The sequence below is a fragment of the Periplaneta americana genome, chromosome 2 (genome assembly GCF_040183065.1).
Source record: "Periplaneta americana isolate PAMFEO1 chromosome 2, P.americana_PAMFEO1_priV1, whole genome shotgun sequence".
In the NCBI taxonomy this organism is placed as follows: Eukaryota; Metazoa; Arthropoda; class Insecta; order Blattodea; family Blattidae; genus Periplaneta; species Periplaneta americana.
Genome location: NC_091118.1, coordinates 196,927,618 through 196,944,480, shown reverse-complemented (window position 1 = coordinate 196,944,480; position 16,863 = coordinate 196,927,618). Strand labels below are relative to the sequence as shown.

The following is a 16,863-nucleotide window of genomic DNA, read 5'->3' as shown; positions in this document are numbered from 1 at the left end:
TACATAGGCCAAATAGAAATGATCGGGACGAAATTGAAATACAAACTGCCGAGCCATTTATACCCGAACCCACGCTTACAGAAGTCGAAATTGCGATAGAAAATCTGAAAAAGTACAAGTCTCCAGGTATCGATCAAATTCCAGCAGAATTAATACAAGAGGGTGGGAGTGCATTATATAGCGAAATTTATAAACTTTTACTTGCTATTTGGGAAAAGGAAATTGTACCAGAACAATGGAAGGAGTCCATAATTGTACCTATTTTTAAAAAGGGGGACAAAACCAACTGTGGTAACTTTCGAGGAATATCACTTTTGTTGACGTCGTACAAAATTTTGTCCAATATTCTTTTGAGAAGATTAACTCCGTACGTAGATGAAATTATTGGGGATCATCAGTGCGGTTTTCGGCGTAATAGATCGACTATTGATCAGATTTTTTGTATTCGGCAGATAATGGAGAAAAAATGGGAGTATAAGGGTACAGTACATCAGTTATTCATAGATTTCAAAAAGGCTTATGACTCGGTTAAGAGGGAAGTATTATATGATATTCTTATTGAATTTGGTATTCCCAAGAAACTAGTTCGATTAATTAAAATGTGTCTCAGTGAAACGTACAGCAGAGTCCGTATAGGTCAGTTTCTATCTGATGCTTTTCCAATTCACTGCGGGCTAAAGCAAGGAGATGCACTATCACCTTTACTTTTTAACTTCGCTCTAGAATATGCCATTAGGAAAGTTCAGGATAACAGGCAGGGTTTGGAATTGAACGGGTTACATCAGCTTCTTGTCTATGCGGATGACGTGAATATGTTAGGAGAAAATACACAAACGATTAGGGAAAACACGGAAATTTTACTTGAAGCAAGTAGAGCGATCGGTTTGGAAGTAAATCCCGAAAAGACAAAGTATATGATTATGTCTCGTGACCAGAATATTGTACGAAATGGAAATATAAAAATTGGAGATTTATCCTTCGAAGAGGTGGAAAAATTCAAATATCTTGGAGCAACAGTAACAAATATAAATGACACTCGGGAGGAAATTAAACGCAGAATAAATATCGGAAATGCGTGTTATTATTCGGTTGAGAAGCTCTTATCATCCAGTCTGCTGTCGAAAAATCTGAAAGTTAGAATTTATAAAACAGTTATATTACCGGTTCTTCTGTATGGTTGTGAAACTTGGACTCTCACTCTGAGAGAGGAACATAGGGTGTTTGAGAATAAGGTGCTAAGGAAAATATTTGGGGCTAAGCGGGATGAAGTTACAGGAGAATGGAGAAAGTTACACAACACAGAACTGCACGCATTATATTCTTCACCTGACATAATTAGGAACATTAAATCCAGACGTTTGAGATGGGCAGGGCATGTAGCACGTATGGGCGAATCCAGAAATGCATATAGAGTGTTAGTTGGGAGACCGGAGGGAAAAAGACCTTTAGGGAGGCCGAGACGTAGATGGGAGGATAATATTAAAATGGATCTGAGGGAGGTGGGGTATGATGATAGAGACTGGATTAATCTTGCACAGGATAGGGACTGCTGGCGGGCTTATGTGAGGGCGGCAATGAACCTTCGGATTCCTTAAAAGCCATTTGTAAGTAAGTAAGTATTTTCATTATTTCTAAAAAAATAAGTTTGTTTATGTTGAAAGCTTTGTTCAGGAAAGTGACATTTGTCTCAATCCTTGAATACTGGCTGAGACGAAGGAGTACTACCAACATTTGAGAACAAAGTTCTTCTGCTAGATTCTTTACAGAAGATCTTGGTTCACAATTTTTGGGTAAAAAATCCATTTTTACTTGTGAAAAAATTTTAGCTTCAGAGATTTCTGCAGAAAAAAGAAACACGGTTAATTGAGCTTATTTGTGATATTGGCCTTCATAATTTTTCTAGAAGAAATCTGCCAGATTTTTGGATTAAAAGGCAAGAGGAGTACCCATTATTGGCTACAAATGCAGTACAATGTTTTTCTACCTTTTATATTATATGAAAGCTTTTTCTTGTTAAGAATATATTAAGCAAATCAATCACATTACAGACGAGAGAACCAGAGAATGACAGGAGATTAAGATACCCACCTTTACATAGTCGGCATTAATGGTAGTAGGGATGTCAGTCCTACATGCCTGCTTTTTCTGCCACAAGAGAGATGCCTCTGGTACTCGTTTCTGTTACAGAATGAGTAAACTCAATGACCATAGTGCTGCTGGAAGGATTATATCAATGGAGAAAATTCATGACCCTATAGAGAATCGAACCTGCGATCTTCCGGTTTTTCAGCATTCTACCTGAACTGTTACGCTACCATGCAACCCTTTCTTAAGAACAAGTGTAAAAATTGTACATGACCTGAGATTAAAACTTTAAAAAACTGTTTATGTGGAAAACCTACTATCATCAAAACAAAGCCATGCTTCTCACTAAGAACATACTTTGTAATTCGTAAACCTAATTAATTTAATCATGAAAGTATTTTAATTCGTATTATATCCCTTCATTTCTTGTAGTAAGTGGTACTTGAGTCTTCAGTATCAGTGGTCTTGAACAACAAACTTGTATGTCAAAATATTCAATTTTACAGGAGAGGAAAAAAACATTTTAATATCTTGATAATGAGCAAATATCTGACATTGAAATATCTTCATGTAAAGGTAGTACCCATGTCTGACATAAGATATTGTGGCACCCGTCTGGAACATTCTGGTGGTATCTGGTTGCGTCGGGGACTTTCGTGCTCGAAGGAAGGTGCGGGAAAACGGAACTCAGGCTTTGGTAGACGCTGTGGCATGGCGCGGAGCAAGGGAAAGAACTGCTGTCCCAGTGCAGAGCAGAAGTAAGGAAGTGCCTAGAAGTGGATTGTTGTGGAGGTCCAGATGCTTCGCGATGCAGAACATTCTAGACCAGTGGTCGTCAGCACTCGCTGAAATGTGCAATGGGTACGCGGTGCCAACTCATGCGCACTGTCGTGCAACAGGGAGAGATAGAGAGCATACTGCTAGCAGCTACGAGAGCACTATAATGCACTGCATTTTCAGCGGGTAAGAGAGACTAGCCCCAGCGTGCTCTGTGCTGACGACCCCTGTTCTAGGCGATCGTGGTAAATAAATAACACTGTAAGTGCCGACAGATAGTTAATCAACTGTGAGAGAACTAGTTAGTCTTGTCTTGGACAGCAGAGACATATCCAGAGGATTTGAGTTCGAGGTGCAGTGAACTTGAGTGAATCCATAACTGTGGCAGCGTCTAGGTGAGTGCGGCGTATCGGGAAGTCTGGGGTTCGATGTGCAGGGAACCGCATCTGGAAGGCTTGGATTCGAAGTGCAGTGAACTGTATCTGGAAGACTTGGGTTCGAAGTGCAGTGAACTGTATCTGAAAGTATTGGGTTCGAAGTGCAGTGAACTGTATCTGGAAGTCTTGGGTTCGAAGGGCAGTGAACTGTATCTGTAAGTCTTGGGTTCGAAGGGCAGCGAACTATCTGGAGGGCTTGGGTTCGACGTACAGTGAACTTGAGTGAGTGGGCTAGAAGAACTAGCCAAGGCGAACGAACTGTGAACTGAGAACTGACAGTTTTGTTCTGTACATAGTGCTTTGTAAATATTAGTTGAAATTAGGAGTACATTGTTGTTCTTCTCAATAATACACGTGAAATGTCATTGTCGTTCTGTGGAGTGCAATAACGACTACTGTGTTGAGTAGAATACCCATTGTTGACGGATGTGTGGTTAAAGTTAGAAATAAAAGTCACATTGGTGAATAAAAGTTACAATATGTTTACAGAAGATTCGGAAAAAAACTTTTGTTAATAGAGATAAAGTGAAATCTCATTCTGTTCATTTTTTTTTACATATGAGGTGGTGGTTAAACACCATTGATATACTGAATTAATGGTGCTGTGAGAGGAAAGTTTGAGAACTCCTGGTTTAGGAATAATTGCTGTAAAAAGACAAATATCGTGCCAGAAACTACTTTTCCGATATCAAAGATGCTGAAAACATTTATGTAAAAGTGTCAAAATAGATTTTTTTAACAGTATCAGAAAATGAAAGCCAGTGACTGATACTCACGGCAGTGGTAGCAGGAAACTCAGTGAATACAGTGTAAAGGCCCATTCACAATGAAAATTAAACATAACGTATGCTTTAACTTAATGTTACAGTAAAATCAAGAAGTCATACCATCATTCACAATGAAAATTAAACATAACGTATGCTTTAACTTAATGTTACAGTAAAATCAAGAAGTCATACCATCATTCACAATGAAAATTAAACATAACGTATGCTTTAACTTAATGTTACAGTAAAATCAAGAAGTCATACCATCATTCACAATGAAAATTAAACATAACGTATGCTTTAACTTAATGTTACAGTAAAATCAAGAAGTCATACCATCATTCACAATGAAAATTAAACATAACGTATGCTTTAACTTAATGTTACAGTAAAATCAAGAAGTCATACCATCATTCACAATGAAAATTAAACATAACGTATGCTTTAACTTAATGTTACAGTAAAATCAAGAAGTCATACCATCATTCACAATGAAAATTAAACATAACGTATGCTTTAACTTAATGTTACAGTAAAATCAAGAAGTCATACCATCATTCACAATGAAAATTAAACATAACGTATGCTTTAACTTAATGTTACAGTAAAATCAAGAAGTCATACCATCATTCACAATGAAAATTAAACATAACATATGCTTTAACTTAATGTTACAGTAAAATCAAGAAGTCATACCATCATTCACAATGAAAATTAAACATAACGTATGCTTTAACTTAATGTTACAGTAAAATCAAGAAGTCATACCATCATTCACAATGAAAATTAAACATAACGTATGCTTTAACTTAATGTTACAGTAAAATCAAGAAGTCATACCATCATTCACAATGAAAATTAAACATAACGTATGCTTTAACTTAATGTTACAGTAAAATCAAGAAGTCATACCATCATTCACAATGAAAATTAAACATAACGTATGCTTTAACTTAATGTTACAGTAAAATCAAGAAGTCATACCATCATTCACAATGAAAATTAAACATAACGTATGCTTTAACTTAATGTTACAGTAAAATCAAGAAGTCATACCATCATTCACAATGAAAATTAAACATAACGTATGCTTTAACTTAATGTTACAGTAAAATCAAGAAGTCATACCATCATTCACAATGAAAATTAAACATAACGTATGCTTTAACTTAATGTTACAGTAAAATCAAGAAGTCATACCATCATTCACAATGAAAATTAAACATAACGTATGCTTTAACTTAATGTTACAGTAAAATCAAGAAGTCATACCATCATTCACAATGAAAATTAAACATAATGTATGCTTTAACTTAATGTTACAGTAAAATCAAGAAGTCATACCATCATTCACAATGAAAATTAAACATAACGTATGCTTTAACTTAATGTTACAGTACAATCAAGAAGTCATACCATCATTCACAATGAAAATTAAACATAACGTATGCTTTAACTTAATGTTACAGTAAAATCAAGAAGTCATACCATCATTCACAATGAAAATTAAACATAACGTATGCTTTAACTTAATGTTACAGTAAAATCAAGAAGTCATACCATCATTCACAATGAAAATTAAACATAACGTATGCTTTAACTTAATGTTACAGTAAAATCAAGAAGTCATACCATCATTCACAATGAAAATTAAACATAACGTATGCTTTAACTTAATGTTACAGTAAAATCAAGAAGTCATACCATCATTCACAATGAAAATTAAACATAACGTATGCTTTAACTTAATGTTACAGTAAAATCAAGAAGTCATACCATCATTCACAATGAAAATTAAACATAACGTATGCTTTAACTTAATGTTACAGTAAAATCAAGAAGTCATACCATCATTCACAATGAAAATTAAACATAACGTATGCTTTAACTTAATGTTACAGTAAAATCAAGAAGTCATACCATCATTCACAATGAAAATTAAACATAACCGCAAACATACTCGGTAACCATGGAAACATAACGACGACGCCATTTCCTCATATTCTGTCATATACTTCAGTGCCCCACGATTGTGTTCTGTTTGCAAATCACGTAAGCATAAGCATGAAAGTTTGGAGTTTGCAAACTTTCATGTTAACGTCTTAAGGTAATGTTAATGTCAATGCTTATGTGAATCATTGTGAATGATCCCATTTGGTAGCCTGTGCGCAAACTTCTGTGTTTATGTTACGGTTATGTTTAATTTTCATTGTGAATGGGCCTTAAGTCTGGCAGTGTTTCCAGAGTAGTGGTCTGCTTCATGCACGGGTTTTTGCTTTTATTCATGCAGTAGGATATAATGCTGTTGAAATAACTAACTCTTGGTAAATTTCTTATCACAGGGGAAGACCAAGTGACAGTGATATGGCAGTTAGCATGGTTCTGCACTCAATGGGTCTGGAAACGTATCTCTTCTCATTGAGTCGTGATGGTAACCTACGAATGTGGTCATGCAGCCGTGCACAATGCATCGTGGTTACAGATGTGCTCAATGACACAGCTGAGACTGGTCGGAACCTTACACAAGGCGGTGAGTTGCTTCTTCATGTCCTAGACATGCTGTTATATATATTAGAAAAGAAAACAGTGAGACAGTTTTTTTCTTAATACTTAAAGTTGTCTTGTTCCAATCTCTTAATAATGACACATAATCAATACCATTTAACATCATCAGTTCAAAAATATCATTAAAAAATTAGATTATTCCCCCTTTGTTGTAAAATAATTTCTGCAAGAATTTCTTGAGTTTGTTCAGTGATGGGATTTTATCAAGAAACACTAATCTTTCATAGCAGCATCATTAAATAAATATTAATAATTTTGCTAGATCCTGATAGTCATGGCAAAATATCTGTTTTGGAAAAAAACATTTAGTAATATACAAAATCCAAACATCACATATATATTATTTTAATGTACCGAAGTACATATGATATTTCCATCCAGATATTCTGCGTCATCATACGATGAAAGAGTAATGGAACAGAGAAAAATTCTCTCCGGCACTGGGATTTGAACCCGGGTTTTCAGCTCTACGTGCTGATGCTTTATCCACTAAGCCACACCGGATACCCATCCTGGTGTCGGACAGAATCGTCTCAGTTTAAGTTCCAACTCTTGGGTTCCCTCTAGTGGCCACCCTCTGCACTACGTCATAGATGTCTATGAACGTAGGACTGAAGTCAACATATGTGCTGAGGTCCACTTGTTGTGAGTGACTAGTTGGCCGGGATCCGACGGAATAAGTTTCGTCTTAAATCACAAAGTGATTTATGCATATCATATATATTATTTTAATGTATCGAAGTACATATGATATTTCCATGCAGATATTCTGTGTCATCATACGATGAAAGAGTAATGGAACAGAGAAAAATTCTCTCCGGCACCAGGATTTGAACCCGGGTTTTCAGCTCTACGTGCTGATGCTTTATCCACAAAGCCACACCGGATACCCATGCTTAGTGGATAAAGCATCAGCACGTAGAGCTGAAAACCCAGGTTCAAATCCCGGTGCCGGAGAGAATTTTTCTCTGTTCCATTACTCTTTCATCGTATCACATATATGTCAATAAAGGTCAAGGACGCAAAATTCATACATTTAGAAACAAGATCTAGAATGTGATATATAATAGAAGCTGTCTTTACAGATTTCACATAACATGCAACTAGTGTGCTCAAAAAATTTAAATCCTTTTAGGATAAATGAAAGATTTGTATTAATTCCATTCAAGAAATGGTCTTCACTGAAATCGTTTTCATGCTTGAAGAGGAAAGCACATAGCACAAAGCAAGCAAAAACTAACATTTAATTTGTTATATTAACTGCAACATAAATTAATTTCATCTCCTTTTTTCTGCAGCTCAGAGTCATGTTCTGCGGAAAGCTGTTGGCCAACATGACAACCAACTGTATCTTGGAGTGTTCTTATGTTTTGCTTCTGAATCAGAAGTCTGTGTTCTGAAACCTGTAAATGAGCAAGGAGTGTTCAAGTTCCTGCGTCAATGCACAGTATATGCGCCAGATGTAAGTATTGTACGCTGGGGGGGGGGGTTGTATGTGCGTATTTTTTTACTAATTTTTAAAATGCTATTTTCATGTTTAAATTCATACTTTATCTTCTCCGTTTACATGTTTAAATACAGACTTTTTTTTTTCCATGATTTTCATATTTAAATAAAGAACGACTTTTTTTCAAGAATTGCAGTAGTTTTATTTACCGACTTTTATGTATTCTATTCACCATTTTACGATGTCCCTACTAATTACTTCAGTGTACTGTATGGAAATATATATATATAACAAAAAGCCAAAAATGTTTGTCAGTTTGTGCTATTATGCAACTTCCCTAAAATGCTCAAACAAATAACTTGTGCTTTCGTAAAGTCTGTTGGAGTACTCTGCACCTTTATTTTCCTCAGATTCGTTTTATGTGCATTATCACTTTCCTGATGATAAAAATTTACAGGAAATCTTGAAGAAAATTAATGGAATTCCGTGGCTAATGAATGTATGTTTCAACAATATTCATAAAAAAAAAATTTATTTAACCTCTGATCACATATAACAGGTTGATCAGCCTAATTGACTTTCAAAGTAACCACTTTTATGAATTTTATTATGCTACCATCTAGTGACTGCAGAAGAAGTCACGTCATAATCCTTACGGATTTGCATGGAGCAACTGTACTTCCATCTAGTGGTTGTTATCAAGAAATGCCTTTTTGACAGTGGAGGTGCTGGTGGTTGTTCTCATTTTATGTTGATATCTCATAATATGAGAATGGCCAATCTGATATATATCTGTGGCCGGGAGGAAAAAGGTCTTAAGTCAATTTTTTGTGAAAATGAGATTTTTATATATTCTGAAAGCGGAAACAATTCTCTACAATCAGGTAAAACGGTTAAAGTCAAATAATACTCCTGACTGGATTTATAGAGCATTACCAAATGTTCTGAGTACTTTTTGAATCGAGCACACACAGAATAAAGGACTTAAGAATATTTAATACTTTATTCCTTACAAACATCACATGTTTACTTTCCATGCTTCTCCATTAAAAAGGTCTAACTTGTATTTTAGCTATTTTATCGCATATTGATGCCCTTTCCTTTTAAAACTTTAAGCATCAGGGTAAACAGTCCTATAATTGTTTAAGATCCATTTTGCATTCGTTATAATTTACATTTCTCATTTATTTTGACATGAAAAAGGTCTTATGTTTAAATAGTCCCTTCTATTCAGTTTGGGTTCTAGTCTTAAAAGGGCTTAATTGCGGCTATTTTTGGATATAATCAAGAAAATTGTTAAATGAGCAACATTATCTATTTTAGAAGAAATATAAACAAATAATATCCAGGAAAAACCTCTTAATTAAAAAACTCTATAATTGACACCAATTTCAAACTTCTACTCTCTCCTGAAAAGTATAAAATTCTTACTTAAGACCTTTTTCCTCCTGGCCACAGATATATATATATATATATATATATATATATATATATATGATCAGGGGTTTAACATAAAAAAAATTGTCAAATCATAAAATTCGCGACGAATTGCAATCAGTCTTGTTCATACCGTATCTATAAAAATTTTAATTCTCTGACTCAATTGGTAGGAATTTGTGAAAAAATCATTCGCGAAAATCGGGTGTCTCTGTAATAGAGATAAAAAGACGCATGTGGAGAGAGGTGAGAACTAACTGCTCTGGTTGTGATGATTGCAGCATGACTTAGTGGACTTCTCACTTGGAGGTGGTCAGCTGTGGGCAGTGTGGCGCACTACACAAGGTGACGCAGCTGTTTCTTGTGCCCGTCTGGACAGTAGCTCCCCTGAGTGGCAGCCTGCTATCCTGGAGCAGCCTCCAGAAAGGGATTACGTAGTGGCAGATCCTGGAACTGACCCACGTCAGGCCTACGTATCGTATATCTTCCATCCTGGCCAGTTCCCTCTGTCCATCATCACTAGGGCATTGAGTGTGAGTAATGGCATTCAATTATTTGTCCTTTAAATTAAGTCTTGTTTGATTTTACAAAGACTTCTAAAGCTGAATAATATTACAGCTTGGAAGCTGTGATATTTGAAATAATTAAATACATAGATGTAAATGACATTTCAGATTGGATAATGCTGTTTCAAATTTTATTTAAAAATGAAATAATGTGTAGGCATGTATTTACTCGTAAATAAGACCCTTGTATATTGGATGAAATATTACCGTTACTCTGTAGGCAATAAGTCGAAAAATTTTGTGCAATAAAAGCAGCAATTCTTATATCTGTTGAGAGGCTGATATTTTGAATGCCTATTATTATTTTTAGATATGCGCATACAGGTTCTGTCTTAATTTTTTTCGACAATGAAAATGGGGAAAAGGGGTCGTATATGTCAGTAAATATGTTGTTGTCTAGTGCCTTGCATTTGGCAATGAAGCCATTAGCCATATGTTATATGCTCTTTTTCTGATGGTTCATTAATCATAATTTAGTAATGTTATATTTTTTCATACTTCAATAGATTTTTTTTTATTTTATTGGGTTATTTTACGATGCTGTATCAACATCTAGGTTATTTTAGCGTCTGATTGAAATGAAGGTGATAATGCCGGTGAAATGGATCCGGGGTCCAGTACCGAAAGTTACCCAGCATTTGGGTTGAGGGAAAACCCCGGAAAAAACCTCAACCAGGTAACTTGCCCCGACCGGGATTCGAACCCGGGCCACCTGGTTTCGCGGCCAGACACGCTGACCATTACTCCACAGGTGTGGACACTTTGATAGAATGTTCTCAAAAAGTTCATAAATCACGTTAGAAACTCCATTACGATACTTTCTCAGCCCCTTTACCATGGACATCTCTTCCAGTTGGGTGCATTCTTCAAGTGTCCAACTTTGGGGTGTAATTTATTTCCGCACAATACATCCAAAATCTTAACCCATCCATTGTTGAAATATGTTCTTACCATAGTTTTATTTAATTATCTATACTCTCAATTATGTAAGTAATGTTTAGATTTTGTCTTACATATAGTGAGGATCACATAAGAGTAGTTCTAAAGTTAAATTTATCACCGAAGAGGGTACAATCACAATGCCATGTACTGAAATACTGTAATAATAATAATAATAATAATAATAATAATAATAATAATATAGCATTAACAATAACAATGTCTTGCCACATCTCATCTTTATGTTGGGAGGTGTTTTCTAAATGGTTCAATATAATTTGTGAAAGAGTATATTTTCCTCCTGGACCTCTCGCACATTATGTTGGTAATTAGTAGATAATACAATCTAATATATTTTTTTTTTTTTTATCCAATGCCACCAGGTTGTCTTTCGACATTTCTGTTCTTCTCTCCTGGCCATGGCTTAGTTGTAACCCACTTCTGAGGTTGGGGCACCTGGAAGGCGGAGTTACATTACCCCGATGATGTGATAGGATGATTATGATAATGTGGTGCCAGGAGAGCTCTTAAATCTAAACTTAACCTAAATTCCAGACCATGGACGAACACAGGAATAATCCCCTTTAAGGAAAAATTCCTGTGCTCTAACCGGGAATCGAACCCGGGACCTCGTGAACTATAGCCAGAAGCTTTGACCACTAGACCATGAGGCTGGTCATACGATCTAATATTAAAATATATTTTGTCAGACAGCATGAAATTCATTGCTTTGACTAAAGAGTTTACAAGTCATGAGACTTAATCTAAAAGTGTATTTTGTTTGGTCGCGTGAAATGATTAGTATGAATTCCGAAAACAGAATACCTCTTTGAAATGTATAGTCTACTTCAAATACACATTCCTAAATCGTTACCATACTGTTTCCTCTCTTGGACATTTGAATAAAAATCTGAACACTAAGAAATGTATTTCTGTCCATTAGTTATGTGCATGTTTCATACCAAGTAGGTCTATATATTATATCTTATTTAATTACACTTAACTGATTATAGTGTTGAATTGGAATCACAAACCAACACAACTGAATTATGTGTTGATACTAATATTGATACATGTATTACTAATTAATTGTTAGTTACGTTCATATTTCACAAGCTTAGTTATTTCCATTTCATCAGATTTCTTTTACTGCAAACCAAAATTGATTCTGCCAAGATAATAGAAAATAACTGTCAGTTCTCAAAATTTGAAATGATGTTGGTAAAAGAAAATTCAGTCTGACATGTAGAAAATCAGTATAATCCATTAGCATACTGTATGTAGTAATAGAGGAAAAATGGTTTGGTTTCACTCTTAGGATATTATATATATTATTTTAATGTACCGAAGTACATATGATATTTCCATGCAGATATTCTGCGTCATCATACGATGATATCAAGTAAGCTGATCAGGACTATACCTTCATTATACGAGGCGTGTTCTTAAAGTAAGTTCTGTTTTCAATTATAGCTGTCGCATCGCTGCAGTTGTTATTTTGCACATGCGTGTTTTCTTGTTCAGTCCTCAGGCAAGCTGTGCATGCAGTTTCAGAGCTTCAGTCCATGTGTGTGGTTAGTTGTGATCAGTTGAAATGTTTAAAGTGATCGAGCACCCCGCCGACTGTGAGATGCGGTCTGTTATCCATTTCTTGAATGCGAGAAACATCAAACTAGCTGACATTCATCATCAACTTTGTGAGATGTATGGTGATGATGCCATTAGTGATGGAATGGTCAGGAGATGGGTTAGGAAGTTCAACGAGGGCCACGACGAGCAGCGTACCGGTCGGTCATCTCTGATCAATGACGATTTGGTGCGTGCTGTCGATGAAAAAATTCATGAGGACAGGAGGTTCGTAATTTCTTCGCTTTCCTTGAATTTTCCACAAATGTCGCGGAGTGTTCTCTACAAAATTGTGACAGATCGATTACGATATCGAAAATTGTGCTCACAATGGGTACCCAAGGTGCTCACTGAAGAACACAAAACCAAACGAGCTTCCAGTGCATTGAGCTTTCTCACACATTACAGTGAGCAAGGCGATGAGTTTCTTGACCATATCGTGACAGGTGACGAGACTTGGGTGTCTCACATGACACCTGAATCGAAGCAGCAGTCCATGGAATGGAGGCACACTGCATCGCCAAGGAAAAAGAAATTCAAACAAACCATGTCAACATGCAAGATCATGTGCACTGTTTTTTGGGACAGAATTCTTACCTTGGGGTGAAACCTATTGTCAGACCTTGAAGAAGCTCCGTCGCACAATTCAGAACAAAAGACGTGGGATGCTGACCTACGGAGTTGTGTTGCTTCATGACAACGCTCGGCCACACACAGCTCGTGACACCCAAAATCTCACCTCGAAATTTGGCTGGGAACAAATTGACCATCCCCCCCTACAGCCCAGATTTGGCTCCGAGTAACTTTCATCTCTTCCTGCACCTCAAGAAGTTCCTCGGTGGTCAACGTTTTGATGGCGACAATGAAGTGAAAACAGCAGTGCGGGAGTGGTTCGTATCGCAGGCGGGCGAATTCTACAATGAGGGGATAGAAAGACTTGTGCCACGACTCGATAAATGCCTCAATAATGGTGGAGATTATGTTGAGAAGTAATTGAAGTGTGGGGAATACAATGCAACAAAAATGGTTTGTAAATATCTTTCCGTTTACTTACTACACCCTTTCGGAACTTACTTTAAAAACGCGCCTCGTATCAGTCCATCTTAGTACAATCTTTTACTGATACAAGGTATTCAAGGATCCACTTTTCATAACCAGAAAGGAAAGTACCAATAGGACATACTCTGTGTTCATCATTAATCTTGTAATAAGTTTCGTTGTTCTAAGTGTTAAATTGTACATTCCCATAGATATACAGGCGCTCTACCCTGCTGTCTGATGTAACAGTGTCAGCTGGCGTTCTCAAGGAGCGCGTGTGTGTGGCTGTGGAGGCAGAGATACAGAGTGAGGTGCAGGACTATGAACTCACTGATGACGATTACTTGGAGGTGGCCAATCGCTGCTGGTCTCGCTTCTATTCCTGTTGCGTCCAGTACCACCAAGCAGGCACACGACCTGTTGGACTTGTTCTGCTGGACCAGTCTGGCGTAGTCTTGGTGAAGAAGCAGCAGTTTTCACTTCTCAGGTTTGTATTACGTTTATCAAAACTTCGACAGCAGAGTACAATTTATTATCTCACTGTTAAAAATTGTGTAGCATACATGTCAAAGTCTGTGTTTCAGTGGCTGGCCGTGATAATATCTTTGAAAAATATTGAAGTGCAAGAGGTCAGATGACTTTATTGTCAAATGCCTGACATTAGAAAACAACAACAACAAAGTCAAACTTTTATTTTTATTTAATATTATTTAATTTTTTCGTCACTTAGGTAAGAAAAACTCTTATAATACTTGTATATGGGGTCTACTTTAATGGTACAGAATCAACTAAACATCTTACAATGGAATGCTGGTGGTATAACATCAGCTAAGAAGACTAACACAATCTCAAGGGAAAAAATGGAACTCTGCATCGTAATCCACAGTTGATTCCCGATTTACCATGCAAATCGTCTGTAGCTGCATTTAGATTGGCAACAGGCCATGACTGTTTGGCAAGCATCTACATAGAATTAGAATATATCAGTCCCCTAACTGTCCATTGTGCAACTCAAATCAAGAAATGGATTCAGAACATCTCAAAATCTGTGCATCAGTAGCAAAACATGACAATATTTTTTAAAAATGTTGGAGTGCAAGAGGTCAAATGACTTTATTGTCAAATGCTTGGCATTAGAAAACAGCAACATATTTTATTATTTCATGCAATTGTTTATTGTAAAATTACTGTTAATGTAAGGTTTCTAACTTCTATATATAGGGTCAACTGGAAGTAATGTCATTAATTTCAGAGGAATATTCTTTGAGATATTTAGAACAAAAAAGTTAGATACAATTTTGCTAATATTTGCTTTCTTTTCGAGATAAAAATTGGTTTATATGAAACCTTTCATAGTGTGTTTTTGGAAAGCCATTGATTTAATTCCTAATATGCTTAGTGAGTTTAAGAGAGCAGTGTATTATGAAAATAAATTATTGCAAAGAATTTTAGTTTTATCCTTTAAATGTGCAGAAATTTGATCCAAACAAATGCAAGTTCATTCTGTAAAGAAATTTTGCAATATTACATTTTACAAATCAAGATTTCAGTATAACTCCCTGTAAAGTTGATTTGAATAATTTCGAGGGAAAAATTGTTCCGGAGCCGGGTATCGATATCGGAACAATTTTTCCCTCAAAATTATTCAAATCAACTTTACAGGGAGTTATACCTGAAATCTTGATTTGCATAATACACGTCACTGTTCGTTAACAGAAAACCACAATTTAAGTCACACGGAGTTAGTGTGCACTCGAAGTTGGTTGCTTGACGGTTGTCAGCCCACTTTGAGGTCTGTGGATATAGAGGGAAAAATTGGATCGGTGTCGGTTAGAGTTCCCGAGTAGCTCAGTGGTAGAGCGTTGGTACGTTAAACCAAAGGTCCCGGGTTCGATACCCGGCTCCGGAACAATTTTTCCCTCGAAATTATTCAATATTACATTTGTTCGGATCAATTTCTCCAATCTTTCCTATTTTCTGCCTTCCTCTTTGTCTCCTCATATGATCCATATATCTTAATGTCATCTATTATCTGATATCTTCTTCTGCCCCAAACTCTTCTCCCATTTAGCATTCCTTCAAGTCACTCAACCAAATCCTTACTTCTTTTTTCAGAGATCTGCAGAAGATGCACTTTTTTCTATTAAAAGCTTCCTTTGCAATTTCTATTCTCCTTTTGACTTACTGGCAGCAGCTCATTCTACTGCCTACTGTACATCCCAAATATTTGAAACTGTCCACTTGCTCTACTACCTCATTTAGAATTCGCATGTTTACCTTTATTTTTCTTCTGCTGACCATTGTCTTCGTCTTGTTTGCATTTATCTTCATCCCATACTGCTCACAGCTGTCATGTAGCTCCAATAGCATATTCCTTAGTATCATCTCCTCTTCTGGTAATAATATTATCATCAGTAAATCATACGCACTTCATTCTTCTTCCTCTTACTATCATTCCTCCCATGTTCTGAAAACAGTTATTAATAGAGCATTATAATATAGTAATCTGAAATGTTGTTGTTTTTTTCTAATGCCAGGCGTTTGACAATAAAGTCATTTGACCTCTTGCACTCCAATATTTTTCAAACATATTGTCATGGTCAGCCACTGAAGCACAGATTTTGAGGTGTTCCAAATCCATTTCTTGGTTTGAGTTGCACAATGGGCAGTTAGGGGACTGATATATTCCAATTCTATGCAGATGCTTGGCCAAACAGTCATGGCCTGTTGCCAATCTAAATGCAGCTACAGACGATTTTCGTGGTAAATCGGGAATTAACTGTGAATTATAATGCAGAGAGTTCCATTTTTTCCCTTGAGATTGTGTTATCAAATTTTGTTTGTTGAAGTCTAAGTAAATGAAATCTGAAGTGTTTACTTCTTTTATTGCAATGAGGCCAAGATCTTTATTTCTTATTTATTTTTTCAAATATTTATCAACGAATTTCATATTCCAGAAGTATCTAATCTATAACCTCTTCTTTCATATAAAAAAATAGTGGAATGCATTGATGCAGTAAGGTTAATTTTTTGGTTGGAATTATCTAGCCAATATCACTCTTGATAATTTTCTGTGATAATTTAATTTCACTTTAAACTCACGTTTTTTGTCATGAGAATTATTTCTCAACTTTGGTTTCTAAATAATTATCATTACCAGAAACATCTGTTAAGCTCAA

The 16,863-nt window shown here is 35.9% G+C and overlaps 1 protein-coding gene across 2 annotated transcripts in view; it reads left to right on the top strand.

Moving 5' to 3' along the window:
• Positions 1 to 16,863, top strand: part of Nup160 (nuclear pore complex protein Nup160) — a 62,575-nt gene that overhangs the window by 15,694 nt on the left and 30,018 nt on the right. For both annotated transcript variants that reach the window (XM_069819282.1, XM_069819281.1), the window contains exons 6-9: positions 6,409 to 6,596; positions 7,930 to 8,093; positions 9,797 to 10,048; positions 13,897 to 14,171. In XM_069819282.1, the coding sequence (XP_069675383.1) occupies positions 6,409 to 6,596; positions 7,930 to 8,093; positions 9,797 to 10,048; positions 13,897 to 14,171 (879 nt within the window). The remainder of the gene's footprint in view (positions 1 to 6,408; positions 6,597 to 7,929; positions 8,094 to 9,796; positions 10,049 to 13,896; positions 14,172 to 16,863) is intronic.